This window comes from Amphiura filiformis, chromosome 4 (assembly GCF_039555335.1).
Source record: "Amphiura filiformis chromosome 4, Afil_fr2py, whole genome shotgun sequence".
In the NCBI taxonomy this organism is placed as follows: Eukaryota; Metazoa; Echinodermata; class Ophiuroidea; order Amphilepidida; family Amphiuridae; genus Amphiura; species Amphiura filiformis.
The window spans coordinates 64681552-64699262 of NC_092631.1; the positions used below are offsets into that span (position 1 = coordinate 64681552).

Below are 17711 nucleotides of genomic sequence, written 5' to 3' on the forward strand. Positions count from 1 at the left end.
CGTTTCGGATCTTCTCGATACATCCCATACATACGTTATGATAGAAATGTCAATATTCTCTTTGAAAGTTAAAGGTAGGTGATCCAAATTTGTTATTTGATATTGTCTACCTTAACATTCACCAAACAATATGAGAAAAAAGGGGAGGGGATATTTTAGCATATGAAACTCTTAGCATTTCCCGGAAGCGTAATTTCTTTCTGCAACCATAATGGGCCGATTTTAGAGTTAGCATCATAAAAAATGGAACCAATTCTAGTTTTATTCGTTGAGCGGTAAGGATGCCAAAAACATTGGTTCCACCAGGGATGGTTCCACAAACTGACTAATGTATATTGAATATTGAACATAAAACTGATCAACTGGACTCACATTTGTTTGAGAGGCTACAGTATCGCACCTAATCCAATGACTAATGTATGGAAATACACTATATGAGTGATATAGAGGAGTTCCTTTTGCTAAACATGACTAAACATCGCTCCATTTCCAATTACATAATTAGATTAAGAATAAACTTAAACGTGTGATCGTGTAATAAAGAAACAGGTCAATAGGAGTTAAATTTCACGTGATAGACAATGTTGGGATGCTTATATGCTTTGAGAATAGACTTAAAATAATGAAGGAAGACCGTAAACGGATTTTTTTCAGTACTTTTCAGGTACTTTGTCAATCTAGGGAGGTAATCTATCTCTGCGAGTTTGGCGTATAAACACGCATTGCGTGTAAAGATGACACATAATCTTGATAGGATGTCAATGTTTTACAATGTAGTTTGTAAGCAACTTAGAAAAGTAATGTGGTTGGAGGCATATGATCTGGACTAGTGACAGTTCTAATGGACACAAAGAGGATTGTCCATGCGCTATAGCCATTTAAGCTCTCTTGTTTTGTTTTGTTTTCACTCAGCAAATTAATTATGGTATTCAATGGTTCCAGACTTAGAGGTGGACAGATCCCATTGAAATGGTTGTGTGAAATATTTTAATTGCGAAAACGTAATTAACTCCTCAACAAAAGTTTGGAAAGTATGTATATTTCGGATTATTTGTGACATGTTCATATCGTGTTTCATATCAATCATGATAGAGGTGAATTATAAATAAACTACTGGAATAACTTACGAATTTTGCGAATTTTCATCCAATCTCATTGGACTTCATCTGGCAACTGCAAAGATGCTCCGGTATTGATCGTAGTCGGAGACTGGTCACGTGTCAATCGGCAAGGAATATTGACAATCGATGAATCCCAGGCGTGCGACAGTTGGAATCTCAGGCCCCCTCGTTTGTTGAGGGATGGCTTCTCCACTCGTTCCCAGATCGCTTCTCGAACTCCCCGCTCAAACCACCTCTCCTCACGATCTAGAATGATAACATCCTCCGTATCGATATGGTGTCCGGTTGCCAGTCAGTAGAACTAGGCCGTCTATGTTGACCAAGACGAGCTTTAAGGGATTGCTTTGTTTCTCCTACATACGCTTCTGTGCAGTCCGAATCCCCACACTTATAACCGTAGACAAGGTTGGACTGTTTGTCTCTGGGGGGCTTATCTTTAACATGCACTAGTTTTCCGCGCAATTTGTTTACCGGCTTAAACGTGGTTGTGATGCCGAAGAGTTTATAGATGTTCTTTACTCTTTCAGAGACACCAGCACAGTAGGGGATAGTTATCAGTGTTTTGCGAGTGGCTTGTTCAGAGTCTTCATTGGGGGTTACTGGGGCTTTTTTTCTTTTGGCCTGCTCAAAGGCCCAGTCCGGGTAACCGCACTTCCTTAAAACTCCATCAATGTGATCATTCTCATGCGGAACGTTGATTTCTTCGCTTATGATTGTTTCTGCGCGATAGTGGAGAGTGCGTATGACCCCAAGTTTGTGGACGAGTGGGTGGTGCGACCTAAACTGCAGGTAATGATCTGTGTGGGTCGGCTTACGGTAAACTACTGTTGTGAGCTTCCGTTCGTTGTTAATTTGGACATGGCAATCAAGGAATGCGAGTTTGTTGTCCGTGCACTTCTCTTGAGTGAATTTAATATTGTCACTATTCATACTGTTGATATGTTTGAAGAAATTGTCCTGTTCGTGTCTGTTGATAATCACAAAGGTGTCATCTACGTAGCGTAGCCAAAGTCGTGGAGGTACAACTTGGTATGTCTCTAGTGCATGCTGTTCAAACCATTCCATAACCAAGTTGGCAATAATTGGAGAAATGGGATTTCCCATGGAACAACCATATAATTGTCTATAAAACTGGCCATTGTTGGAGAAATAGGTTGTATCAAGACACAACTGTTCCGCTTCAATAATATGGTCGATAGTCCAAGTTGTCCTATTTGCCAAGTTGCTGTCTTCCTCTAAACACTGTCTTGTGATCTTAATCGCTTCCGTAGGGGGTATACAGGTGAATAGTGCTGTGACGTCATAAGAGGTAATTATCTCATCATCACCAAGTTCAATGTCTTTAATTTTGTCCACAAAATCCTGCGTGTTGGTAATGTGATGGGGTGATTTACCAACAATGGGGGACAGAATTTTAGTCAAGTGTTTGGCGAGATTGTATGTCACAGAACCAATGCAACTGACTATAGGCCGAAGGGGATTGGTTCTGGTTTGTGAATTTTGGCAAGCCATAGAAAGCAGGAACACTTGGCTCGGTATGAGGATGAGATTGTATTTTTCCTTGTCAATAATCGCTCCGTCAGTTTCTAACTTGTTGACAAATTGACAAACCTTCTTTCTATAACCACTTGTAGGATTATAACCGATCCGTTTATAGGTGTTGTTGTCACTTAATAGTTCACTGCACTTATTTCTATAGTCTGTTTCATTAAGTACGCACACACATTTTCCTTTATCAGCGGGGACAATGATAATACTTTTATCCTTTTCCAGATCGTTTAACGCTGCACGTTCCTCTTTGGTTAGATTTGAGGGAGGTGGTTTGCTGTTGCGTAACGTAGAACTAATCCTTTGTCTAAGTTCTTCAGATTTCCCTGGATCTAAATGGGCTTGTTTAATTGCTGATTCTGTAGCTGTTACAATGTCAGCGATTGGGATTTTGTTACTGGTCACTGCGTACCCAAGACCTTTACACAACAAGGATGTTTCGTTGTCAGTCAATTGACGATTAGAGAAATTTCTGACCCATTTATCTTGATTTCCCGTATCGCGTGTACTGGTATTAACACGCCAGTTTCTGTCCAAATCCGACCTTGATCTCTGTGTTTTATCCTTGAGAATATTAAATTTGTTTGTCTGACGTTTTTTAGTGATCAAATGTTGGGATGTTTGGGCACGGTTAACAAATTCTTCAACTTGATTGAAAACTTTCCGGGGGTAGAGCGGCCCGTAGTTTGTTGGATAGTTCGTTAAATTTATTAGTGAGCACAGAGATAGTAAAGTTCACGTGTCTTACTCTTTCATTTAGAAGTTTCCTTTCTGCGATCCTTAGGATGTTCTCTGCGCGATGTCCGTTATGTAAGCATCTCACATTAAAACGCAAATGGTTCCTCCAATTACCAATTTTCCTTGCCGTTTTCTCCAAATCTCTGCATAATTTTAGGCTATCCGGCCCGAAATTGTCTCTTAAATGTTGATGTATATTATGATTCATCCAGTCGTAGAAACAGAGGTGAATTATAAATAAAATACTGGAATAACTTACGAATTTTGCGAATTTTCATCCAATCTCATTGGACTTCATCATATCAATCATCTTTTTCACGCCTGTGTACACGTCTTGCGAAAGTAGCGGGGTCTCACACAGAATGTGCTAAATTCAACATTATTCTATGCAGCAAGCTGCAAGCCCACATCTTCACAATCTGGGACCAAATGCAATCCTCTCTGGCAATCCTCCAAGATGACAACGCTCGTTCCCACAGAGCCAAAGTAGTCCACGACTATACCTACAGATTATGGGAGTAGAGCGAATGGCCTGTCATCAGCCAAGACCTCAACCTGTTGAACACTTGTGGGACCAGCTTGGTCGTGATATGCGTGCCAGAGTAGCCAATGCAACCACATTGAATGACCTGCGACGAATACTGGTGGAAGAATGGAATGTCATCCCACAGCAACGTGTGAGGAGGAGGCTGTTGTGGCTGCGTATGGTTTTCCCACCCGTTATTGGGGTTAGTGACTAGTGTTGTTTGAGCACAGAATAAAGGCCAAATTGGTACATTCTGTTTGAGACACCACAACATTCACAAGACGTGTACTCAGCCGTAAAAAAGGTGATTGTTTCAAATGTGGTTGCATTGCAAAGGGGAATAAAGTAGCTATCCATTGATATACAACGCGATATGAACATGTCACAAATAATCTGAGATATACATGTTTGAAAAACTGTCCAAACTTTTATTGAGGAGTTTATATTAGGCCTGACGTGCCTAATTCGGCCCATACACGATCAATTATTTGATTGATCAATATTGGGACCTTAGATGCAGGGTTGGATACAAAATAATATTTCGCTTCAATATTATTGAAGAGATCTAATCTAGTTTAATTTTATTGAAGGTTGAAAAAAAAATCACTTTTGATGTTCGTGTGTACAGTGCACAGTGGCAGATTTTGTATCCACTCTTGTATCTAGTATCTAGAGTCTTTGATATTGATCAATCAAATGGATTGTGTATAGGCCGCATAAGCAGAAATTGATTTACACCATTCTATTGTGGACTGATATTGATTTATTGATAATTCATTTGTAGGAAAAGCGGAATAAATAACTGTTTGCTATATGAGGCGAATTACGATGACTTGGAGGGCGAACCAATTCCTCCCAAATTGCACTGCGAATAGGTGTTCAAGAGATAAATTAAGTTACATCAATGACTAAAAGTGAAAAGTTGTTATCTCAATATAAACAATATTATGCATAGAGAAGATTCCGTTTACATCTGCTGAAAAACTACCAAATGACCAAATTATGGACCCGCGGGGTTCTTAGTGGAAACGAGGGTACAGAAATGTGCGGCATGCAGATTCGGGGTGTATTTTCAGCCATTTAGTTTAGACTCCGGGTGCATTTACAGCAATTTTGGTTTATTGATCATGGCCCTCAATTTCATGAAATTTTGTGTTAAGAAAGAGTGTTTTTTTTTCAAACTTTTCTCAAAAAAGTGTCAATTTCCGTCAAATTTGGTTTAAAGTCGAGTATGGGTGGGTGAGGCAAATCACCGAAGTATACTCTACTTGAAAACTTTCTGCGTCAAGTAGATTATCATTGGAATTAAGAGCATTTCCGATCAAAGCAAATAATTAACAGCAAAATAAAACCAACAAACAAACAAACACTGCAATACATAAGAACCCGATTTTTATATTAAAGTGGTGACACTAGTATATACATGTAGCAGTATAACAACACAATGGCAACGTCAGCAATCTTTTAAAACTTCACATCTTTAATCAATTAGTTCAGACGCCCATTTTGCGTGTAAACAAACTGGTTTGATTTAGCAGGTTAATCTTTTAAAATGCTCAATAATAATATAGTAGAGAGGCCACTTTGCGGCTGCATTGGGTCTCATGCAATAGCTTTAGACACAGGTATCAGCTGTTAAGGTCTCCTCTATCTGTTTTCCCAACTGGCATTTATGAAAAGTGACATAAACTGAGATGTTTTAGTTAAAAAAATAATGTGTTTTTTTAAAACTTTTTTCTAATTTTTACCCCGAAATGTCAAATATTAAAGCCAAATTTCCCCAACCTTAATTTTTGCTCTGAATGATAGAGGAATATGAATATGTTATATTATCTGTAAACAAAAATATTCGATCATACCATATTGAGGCGATATTTGTGTTAAAACATGCTTTAGCCATAATTTTTCATTAAATTTTTTTTACCAAAAATTCCCATTTTTACGCTATTGTTTTTGGAGTTAAAATTTTATTTATTTGACAAGAACTGAAATTCTCCGCTCACATCACTATTCAGGAATGCCAACCTGGCTGAACAGAAAGATGAGACTCTAATAGTTAATCCTAACCTGGCTGGCACCTTTGTCTAAAAATGTTGCACGAAAATCTTAACTAAAGCAGATAGACCTATGTGGCCTCTCTACTATGAAAATGGGATGCGAGAAATCAAGAAGCATGAAAGTCATCTTTGATTCACTCTAAACCATTAAGTACCATGATCACGGTATCATCTTCGTGAAGGTAATTATTTCAATAACCGTGGATGGCTGGCTGGATCGGGTCCTTTTACCCATCATCCCGCCAATCTTACTAATGGAAAATTTCTGAAGCAATTTCTTGCCGTCTATAAGCAAATAAAAGGAGGTTCATAGAGCCATGCGAGAATAATTAGAGCAAATTATCACGATCAGCGTCTGAAACTGTTTATTATTGGCACCACGATTTTTCATCCAGTAATAAACCTATCCACACCAATGATTTCCATTAAGATTCAATTTATATGGTAGTACCTCAATCAAAAATAACTATATAATTACAATAAGTGTGATTTTTGTGACTGCTTATATGTAGGGCTCCTGCTGTAGGTAAAGTCTTTGTACTTAACCGTAAGAGATTGGATTTACGTGTGTCTTTCAACGCTCGTTAAAGTTTGCTTATTTTCACATCGTTCACAGTTTGTATTTTTTGAGACATTTTTCAAGGTAATACCTACTCTCAACATTGTCAAGACCGATATCTCAATTTCCAATTTTATAATGCTATAACTTACGAACTCAATATCTTCGCTTAGGAATGTCCCATTTCACTGGGGAAACGGCGTTGTGGAGCAAAATATTTCTATATTTAATGTAATAACCTCAACATTGATAACCTGCCCAAAAATGTCTGTTTTTGACATGACACGTCACAAGTAAAATATCGTTATATGGGAAATCTTATTTTGACAATAATAACTAATAATAATTATTCAGTATATAAGTGGTATATTTGTGTTCAAATTGACGGGGCTGTTTACATATGTTTTAAATTTAATTTAGTACAATAATATGAGTTATTTCTTTCATTTCATGATAAAAAGTAGTTTGCAATTGTATGATGTTTTGATGCTATTATACAGTGTCTACCCCTTGAAAAGATGCAAACAAGATTTAACATTAATAGCACCATCAGTGTCCAACTTTGCTCAAAAATGAATGCTATCTAACAACCGTGTAATAGAATGAGGACCATGGCTGAAACCCCTATTCGTCAAGGAGACAACCAGGTAGAGGGCAGGGTAGCACAGTTAACTATAACTTCAGAAGAAGCAAAGACAAATCAAACAGCTCCTTTCAGGGCTAACTTTTATCCCCAAAAGAGAAACGAATTAAAAGAAAGCAAGAAACAACAAAGTAAGAAAGTAAGAAACATAATAAAAAATACAAAAAGTTATAAGTAACGAAGAAAAAATGCAAGTAAGCCTATAGCAAAAAAATCTTATCCCACATCCACTTGCCCACAAATTAATGACATTTAACAAATTTCAAAGCCCATAAGCACGTCGGTAAATAAACTTATCATTGAGGAAAGTTTGATATTCATGCATGGTACGTATAGCCAACCGCCTCCGTAGACAGACTGAAAAAAGCATATTTATAAAAGTTGTGAGCCTATTGAAATATTTTTTTTTGTTTATTAAAACTAACGATTGAACGCCGTCGTATTGAAGAAAGTAGCACCATTTAAGGGTCTTTATCAGCCAAATTCCTCGACTTTAAGGTGTTTTGTTTTGCCAGTTGACTTGGAAGTAGAAAATGAATGATGAACTCGACCTTATTTCTAGTTTTGTGTCAGAAAAGTTGTGATTTTGTCTTCCCATGATTTATCTTCTGCAGGCGAAATTGTAAGTTTAGAATAAAATCGGGATCTCCTATCTAAATGCTGTTCTATACTATGCCTGAGGTCTTGCTCGTTGAGAAATTGGGTACATTGATGTGTTTAACAACTTGTCCATCGGCATGCTAGTCATGTTACTATTAGATTCAGGTTTTGCAAGATTTGTCAGCCGAATTCAATGTAATTAGAGCACCTGGGAAAATCATGAAATTCATGAAATAATTCAAATATATTGCTAAAAACTGTCAAATACCAGCAGGCAAATGTATAGCACCAGTAAATTGTTTACACTGTTTGGGAATTCATAAATAATATAAGCTAGGGCAAATGGACGTGTAAGTCTAAGAAATGATAAAGATTTATAGTTCCTTCTAAAAAATGGCCAAACATTGCTCCATTTCAAATAACATAATTTGATCAGAGATAAACTTGTTACGTGATCGTGTAAGAAATTAGGTCAACAGGAATTAGGTTTCATGTTGTAGGTAACTTTGATGCTTAAATGCTTTTAGACTAGACCTTAGATAATAAAGGAATAATGTGATTTTATTGACAATATTGTACTTGGTAAATCTAGGGAGTAGTCTATCCCTAGATGTGAGTTTGGGTACCAACACGTATCGTGTGTAAAGAGGGCATTATTACCTATCGCCTGAGTATGTAAACATATCATCTCAAAAGCAACATAATGATTGCCAATGTTTAGCAACGTTTCTGCGATGAGATACATCAAATCTAAAAAGAAACGGTTCAATATCAGAGGAAGAAGTGTAGTTGGTTACAAATGGTTGACAGTCTGTGTACAATTCGAATTGATTTAGTATTGATCAGTTTTGAATTCTGCATGATCCATGTGCATTGTCATTTCAAGGCACTTCCATCCGTTCTAGCATTACCGTTCTAACCCTCTTATCCTGCTTTCATTTATCAACTCAATTAAGGGATCTGGAATGAGCGTTTTGAGCGTTTCGACAGTATTTTTGTGGGACATGAGAGCACATCAGACATATCGAATTGCATTCTGAATACGAAGAATGTCTTTCTGATATCAAATAATTTTAATTTTTGAAATTCACGATATAATACAAATTTTATGACAAATTATTCAAATTTGATATTTTTCACATTTTTGATATAATAACAGTCCTGGCAGTAAATTTTATCAATCTAATGATATATTCTTAAAGTGTATGTAGCTGGGAGAAAAAGCCGATGATCAATTGAAAATTTGGACCTTTCATATTGAAGATATGGATTTTTTTCCCAAAAAGACCTATTTGTTTTTGGTGTTTTGGAAAAAAAAACATATAATCTTCAATACGAAAGGTCAAAATTTTCAATTGATCGTCGGCTTTTCATGCCACCAACATACACTTTAAGTATAAATCATCAGATTTATAAAGTTTACTTCGAATACTATTAAATATCAAAAATATCAATTTTTAATGATTTGCCATAAAATGTGTATTACATTGCGAATATCAAAAAATCAAAATTATTTGATATCAGAAGGACATTCTTCGTATTCAGAATGCAATTCGATATGTCTGATGTGCTCTAATGTCACACAATAAATACTCTCCAAACTTTCATACCCCATCCCTTAAGGTGTGTGCTGTTCAGTGTTTAGGGTTTAGGAGAATTGTGGTTTGTTCTCTCCTGTTCCTATGGTTATACCACAGATCTGTGGTTTTACGCCCATCCCATTCTCCTCCCTCTAAACCCATTTGTTTATTGTGATTCAACATCAACTGTAATTACCAAATTATGATAATTGATTTGAATATAATTAGTAAGTCATGTTTTGCTGATGGACTGATTTGCAAAGAATGTAAATTAGTTATTAATTTGATAATTTTAGAAATCACGTGTGTTTAAATGTATTCATACATGTCAATCAACATAATCGATATAGAATAATTGCAAGAGTATCACCGTCGTACGCTATAACGTTTTAAGATAAAGGAAATGAGATTGAAATAGATATTGTTGGTCGATGCCTTCAAGACGGGTTTCTATCATAGAAAATGAATGTTTCAAAAGATTGGCTATTGAATATGTATAGAATTGCCAAGCTTTCCTCAAGATCAACAGGAAACTAGTGTAAGGTTAAGGTAATTTACTCCTGGCTCTTTTGATAGCCACCATTTTGTGTAGGCAAGGAGCAGTCTATTGCATTACTTATGAAATTGTGTAATAAAGAAGTCTGAGCTGAGCTTCTATTGACAAAATCTTGACAGTTTATTTGCCAGACGTCAAGTTCGTAAATACCTAATTTGACACGGCACGACCAAATCAGGCTCATGTCGGCGCAGACAAAAAATTCGATTTTATTATCATCATATTACACGAATTTAAGGAAAACCCACAAAATTACTATTGCAATACCATGTTTGATTGTGATCGTGTAAATATGTTTTGTATGTCATTATTCCAAGTTGATAAAACCCTCAGATACATATGAGTACAGATATAATTGATATATCGTACTCGCGTCAACGATTCTTCAATTTATATTATTGTCTCTTAAATTATGCACCAGCAGACATTGCATTAAGCGTTAAAAGGGATGTTTGACCGTTGGTTTTAATGTCTTTATCTTTATATCTCCTTTTCCAAAGAACAGAATTATTCACTATAACGACGTATGATATCGTAACAGGAGAAGGCTTAAGGAAACACTTCACTACAGGCAATCGGCTGACTTAAACGATGCAAATTGCTACTTGAAATACTAAAGAGTGAAAAGAGATCATGTCTCACCAGAAGTAAAATTAACGAGCATCGCCAAATCGTGATTCAATTTGCTATTATGGTTGTTATAATGAACACTTCTTGCAAAATTAAGCATGCATACAAAGCTACGCGTTTTTTAGTGTGCCGATACGAAAGCCCCTTAGCTCTAAAAGAAGGTGACTGCTTCAGGCATGTGTTAACACAAACTATAATAATTAATTAAGAATACAACATTCTTATCGTGGTTTATTTACTTTGTAAGTCATGTACCTTTAAATTATGGAGCTGAAAATGGGTCAGACTAATTCATTCTTGTTGCTTAATAACTACGGTTATTAACTACTGTTATTGTAGCACATGAAGCTATAGAAAATACCATAAAATGAGAGTTTATATCGCAATCATGTATATTTTGTGCCAATAAATCACTGTTACTGCAGTGCCTGCCTGCATCGTGTTTAACAGCTCTAAATGTAACTAGTGTCTTATGATCGGCTATTAATATAAATTTCGATTCAGAATTTCAAAGAGTGGTGTTATTTCCGGAGAAATTAATCGAAAATCAGATTTTTTTTCTCAAAATAACATAAAAATACCAAGTCGGGAATAATAATAAAAAAAAAACGCATTTTCAAACCAGAGACAACCTTTGGCCTTATATCTGAGTAACTGTATCTGATTTCTATTCATATATTATTCTTGTTTCTTGTCTCGAGATCTTCTAAATTTACCTTGTTTTGTGTTTGTCACCCTTCAGATGTGGAGATGGCAATGCTCTTTAAAAAAAATCATCATTGAATAATTTAAGCCAAATAAGGTAATAATCCTGGAAAAAGATTCACTTCAAATTCCCGGAGAGGTTTCTCGTATTTCACCAAAATACTTGAGAGCTACACTAATGCATGTCAGTAATTATTGATTAGTAAGTGTTTTACATGTATTAGGGAGTGTTCATAAATACTTTGGTGGGGGGTGGAAAGTATGTGGGATCAAAAATATTTTGGGTCCTTAATATGGGGATCAACTAATTTGAGGGTAAAATTCCAGGGTAAAATGTACGAGAAGGCATGTACGATACATTCCAAAATTTTTGCATGTTTGTTAAATTAAGTATTCAATTTTGTAATCTCCAGCTACAAATCAACAAAATGTGAGCACTTTACAATTTGGGTGTAACACTATGACTCCAATGAGTAATAACTCCAATCGGTAATTTTAGCTAATGAGTTTAATGACCATAGAGGGTAGATCCGGGGATAAATCCCCCAATATTTTGATAGGAGATGGTCCATACAATCATCCCCCAATGTTGACGCCTGTATATGGGTTTTAACCAAAATTAACCCCATATTTGGTCATTTTAAAATAAAAAGTGCCAATTTTTTTTTGCGCTTCGTGCAAATTAATTCCAGTTTTGTACTATATTTCACGAGTTTAATTTCACGCGCATTTGTGCAATAAACTTATTTTGTCGGCAAAAGGTGCTGGGTTCACTGGACTTCAAGAAATTTTCTCCAACCCCAATGTCAAAAAGAAATCTATGCCATGTATATTTTTGGTTTCAGGACATGAAGGGGGGAATCAAAACAAATTTAGACCATAAAAAGGGATATATTTAGGGGGATCAAACATTTTTTGACGTCCGAGGTTCCAACTTTTCCAACCACCCCCACCAAAGTATTTATGAACACTAACAATTACCAACTGTCACCGTGATACACAGGCGTACAAAGAAAAACATATACTTTCAACATGTACTTACACAATGTTTATGCTGTCGCCATACTACACGGACGACTGAATATAACAATCTGTAGCAAATCACAATAGTCCCTAAAAGCTTAAAAGTTTTTTCCCAAACCCCTATTTGTTTCCGAAGGGGCGCGTCCCCACCAACGCTAATAATCTGAAAAACCCGCTCAGACTCCAAAAAGTAAGCCCCTCCCCACCCCACCCCCCTTTTTTTTTCTTCAAACGAAACGAGGGCGGGTAGGGTGGGTTTTCATTTGAAAGAATGGCCATCAAAACTATTCCGAAGTCAAATTGTGACGTCAACGGCCAGTGCACACGCCCTCATCGTCGATACCGGGACTAACATCAATTAACAAAAACAAGTTTCGCTAATTGTACTTATATTTAATATAATACTAGCTGCTAACTATAATTAGTAACTTATAACTATAATTAATGTCTGTGATATGATGTCTCTCGAATAAAATCTGGCTTGAGTAGTAGTAGATTTACAGAGAGAGGTATGCATTGGAAAAATAGAATGCGGTTGTCATATGAAGCATCCTTTAACATTTCTTACATGCACAAATCTTTATTTAATCCTATACATGTATTTCTTGTTCATTCCGCAAACAACTCCTTAAGGGTAACCTGGTTTTAACAAAAACGATGAGACAAGATTTGCCAAAGTGGAAGTATTGCTTATTCTAAAACAATCAATCTCTCAAGGTAATTAATGTTTATATAACGAACTTCCTCGTTACAAAGCGACAGATGGTGCATAGAAACTCACACCGAATTATAACATCGCCTGGTTACACATTCACTCAATAGCACAACTGTAGGTTTCAATGCACCAAATACATTATTGTTGTCAATGATTAGGTATACTTTGCTACAGCATTGTTCATGTTGTTATTGTTGGTGTGCTTTTTTATCTATGTATTTATTTTGCTTTTGTTTTTTATTTGCTTTTAGATATTTATTAATATGTTTCACTTATATCAGAATGGATCTATTGATAGTAATGGGTGAGTATTCTAGGTTGTATAGATGATGAAAACACATGTGACGTCACACTTGCATGTTCGATATTGCTGAAATGTTTGCGACAACAGTGACGCTAAATTTGTTATTATAGGCTACTCAATGGGGTGCCGATGTCTGTTAACAGGGTAAAGCCCTGCGCATTTAAAATGCCACACACTTGCATTTTAACTTAGTAAAAGAGAACATAAATGACGCAATAGAGAGGAACTACAGCATCGATCAAAATAAATATACAATATAGTAGACATGAATACAGGTATGATGCTGGAATTGCAAAACACCACGGCATAAACATAGTGGTAAAACTTAATAAAGAAAAAAGCGGAAGGTGAGGTTTGTGGGACCAAATCTTTAGAATGGAATTAAAAGAGGTCTCATAGCGACCTTGACACGTTAGCCCTTGTTGAAAAGTAAACCAGTGGTGAAGCGTGGGTCATCATCTGGGGTGGGGCACCGACCATGGGGTGGGGGGGGGCGTGCCCTTATGACGCGACGTCACTGAACTTGGCCTACACCGACGATCATGTATAAGAAATGTCATGTTTCATTACATGTCATATGTTATTTGTTTACGCCTGGTAAGATTTTGTGGGAAATCAGTGAAAACTCGGTACACGCACATTAACGATTTGCCGATTTGTTAGTTCAAATATTATTACTCATCATGCTGTTCCTACATAAACAGACGCATTTTCTTATTTCACAATTTACCATTACACTTGAATTTTGTTATTTATATCGGTTATGACATGTAAAAATGTTTTTACTGTAAATACATTGATTTGGTGACCCGATTTTTTGTTTTCTTTCTTTTTCTTTCTTTCTTTCTTTCTTTTCTTTCTTTCTTTCTTTCTTTCTTTCTTTCTTTCTTTCTTTCTTTCTTTCTTTCTTTCTTTCTTTCTTTCTTTCTTTCTTTCTTTCTTTCTTTCTTTCTTTCTTTCTTTCTTTCTTTCTTTCTTTCTTTCTTTCTTTCTTTCTTTCTTTCTTTCTTTCTTTCTTTCTTTCTTTTTTTTTCTTTTTTTTTCTTTCTTTCTTTCTTTCTTTCTTTCTTTCTTTCTTTCTTTCTTTCTTTCTTTCTTATAAAATATATGTCTCCTGGTTGGATCTACATTATAAAAAAAATAAATTTCGGATTTATATAGCGCCTTTTTCCAGCTAGATCTTGAAGGATTCAAAGCGCTGTAATTTCGCTGCCATGGTGAATCATCACAATCAGATCGCATCATCTAGGCCAGTTGCAGCCGAACCTCAGGCGCAGACCTATCCGCACTTAGATTGTAACATCCACCAATTATCTGTGCAGCTCCCCAAATTCCATTGGGTGAAGGAAGTTTTGATAACCAAACAACTAATGAAAGCAGGAGGAAACCGGAGATCCCGGAGAAAACCTGCGAGAGCGAGCATGGAATCGGGATAAACCAAGTGCACATGAGTCCTTGGGCCGCGCCGGGGCTTGAACCCGGGACCTCAGTGGTGCAAAGCGAGGGAATTACCGCTGCGCTAACTCGCCCTCCCCAAATAACATAGAGCAGATACCTGATTTCTGCCAGCGTTTCTCACTATGATTTACAATATCTTGTAACATAGAGTAGACACATGGTGCTTTTACCATTTACATGTGACAGTGATTTATTGTCACTCGAATACAGGTCTGATTGGGAGACAAATTACTGCTACATATCGATAGAGACTAGATAAGGCTGTACTGCATTCGTGGTCTTATGTATCGCTTCTTGTGTCAAGTATTCTCTTAGCTTGTGTGCTTGCTGTGATTTAACAGCACATATCTTGATCTAAATACTGTAAACATAGTTATATATATTGAGTTATATTTTCATCGTAACTTTTTAAGTCATACAAAATTACAACTATGTATGAATTAAAGGCAGAGTAATGGGAGACTTGTTATTTCTGACTTCATTGTTTCTGAATTTTTAAAACTTTGTTAACGTCGGATATAAACAAAAATTTTCAGATTTTGAAACATCACAAAAATACAATTTTGGCCTCATTTTTTGTAACAAAATAAAAACTAGACTTACCTGTGGTCTAAGACCACGAACACAGCCGTGTTGTGACCCCTTAATGACCTTTGACCCCAAAATATATGAAACCCCATAGACATTGGCTAATGTCAATGCACATTAGCACGTGGCATCACTATGCCATGTTATTTGTGGCAGAAGGGACATTTTGAAGGGTTTTCGTCTCAGACCGGAAGTGACGCCTTAATGACGTTTGACCCAAAATAAAAAAATACCACATATACACTGAGTAACCACAATTCATATATGAACATACCGTCACTGTCCTTCGTTTTTCTTAGCTAATAAATTTTTTTGAAGGTATTTCGTTTTATACCGGAAGTGACCCCTTAATGACCTTTGACCCCAAATCTGTGTACACCCCATATACACTGGGTAACACCAATGCATGTGTGCAAGTGGCGTCACTGTCCTACGTAATTTGTGGAAGAAGATGCATTTTATAAGTATAATCTATTTATACCGGAAGTGACCCCTTAATGACCTTTGACCCCAAATTAAAAAATACCACATATACACTGAGTAACCACAATTTATGTGTGCATATACCGTTACTGTTCTATGTTTTTCTTAGCTAATAAAAATTTTTGAAGATATTTTGTTTTATACCGGAAGTGACCCCTTAATGACCTTTGACCCCAAATCTGTGTACACCCCATAGACACTAGGTAATTATAATACATGTGTGCAAGTGGCGTCACTGTCCTACGTAATTTGTGGGAGAAGATGCATTTTAAAGGTATTTCGTTTTTATACCGGAAGTGATCCCTTAATGACCTTTGACTCCATATAAAAAATATCACATATACACTGGGTTACTACAACTCATATGTCAACATACCGTTACTGGCCTATGTTTTGTTTAGCTAATAAAAATGTTTGAAGGTATTTCATTTTATACCGGAAGTGACCCCTTAATGACCATTGACCCCAAATCTGTGTACACCACAAAGACACTGGGTAATATCAATGCATGTGTGCTAGTGGCGTCGCTGTCCTACGTAAGTTGTGGGAGAAGATGCATTTTTAGTTGAAATCACGTTTTTGACCCCTATGACCTCTGCGTGACCTTTGACCCCATGAGTTTCATGTAACTTGTAGGTGCACGGTGAATGATCATTGTGACCAAGTTAGGTCAAAATCGATGTAAGCATGTGAGTGCTAGAGCAATGTAAAAATTGACAGAAGAAGAAGAAGATCCTGTAAGAAAAAAGACACAGCCGTGACGTTAGTCACGGCTGTGTAACTAGAAGTGCAGTGGTCCTGCGACCACAAAGACAGCCGTTTTGACCTTTGACCCTAACGATAGACACACAAATTTGTGACTAACCCAAAAAGCACTGACTAATGTATGTGTGCAAGTATCATAACTCTGTTATGTTGTTTGTTGCAGAATAGGCATTTTGTAGGTATTGAGGTGAACCATTAATAACCTTTGACCCCAAATCTGTAAACACCCTACAACACTGGCACCTCCTCACCTCACCTCACAGGCTGTATCATCCACTGTCGGATGTAGCCCTCCTCAAGTAGCTTCCATTTACTTCTGTTCTGTGCTTCTCTTGCCCAGGTTGTACCCAGGTAGGATGTGAGGTCATCACGCCATCTTCGTTTTTGTCTTCCCCTTCTTCTCTTTCCTGTTCTTTGCTGCCATTCCGTTAACCTCTTTATCCATATATTGTCGTCTCTACGAGCTATGTGTCCCGCCCATCTCCACTTCGCCTCTTTGATCCTTTCAATGATATCTTTGGCATTTTGTTTTGTCCTTAATTTCCACATTTTTTACTTTGTCACGTATGGCACACTGGCACACCACTAAATAATCTTCCTATTGAAATACACGTGAAAACACAAGAAAGTAATCAGTTTATCTACCCTTAGTTACAAAGTTGAGAAAATGTCGTATGGATTTTATTAAAGTGTAAAGTCTGAAATTGAATAAAAATTTATTTTTTTGTGACCAATCTAGTCGAACTTTTGAGCTACGGGCACCTGAAAAGCGCTCTTATGAATTTCAGCCGACAATTTCGCCTCCTTACCAGTTCCGGCCTTGATATTATTCCGACAGCCTGTCACTAATTCACAATCGATTCGAAACATTTTTGAACAGATCTTTACTGTTGAGATCCTACTCTATTGTTTTCATAAAAACAAGCACGACCCTCGAGAGGCTGATACATTTCGCTCAGGCGCTATTTTTAACCGGAACTATATAGGGTTACACCAAATGCGGAAGGGTTTTAGTGGTGTGTCCCCTTATAAGGAGAATTTGTTTTTCTTTATTTTTTTTATTTTTTTTGAAAAGATAGACAGTTTAAAGAAAAAGTGTCAAATATTTTTCT

At 36.6% G+C, this 17711-nt stretch overlaps 1 protein-coding gene across 1 annotated transcript; it reads right to left on the reverse strand.

Annotated features, from left to right (window-relative positions):
* Positions 1–1367: 1367 nt before the first annotated feature.
* On the reverse strand, positions 1368–17148 carry LOC140150324 (uncharacterized). The gene is made up of 2 exons (XM_072172333.1): positions 16861–17148; positions 1368–3233 (listed from the first exon to the last, which is right to left on the reverse strand). Exons 1-2 carry the CDS (start codon positions 17146–17148, stop codon positions 1368–1370), a joined length of 2154 nt encoding a protein of 717 aa, XP_072028434.1.
* Positions 17149–17711: the final 563 nt, after the last annotated feature.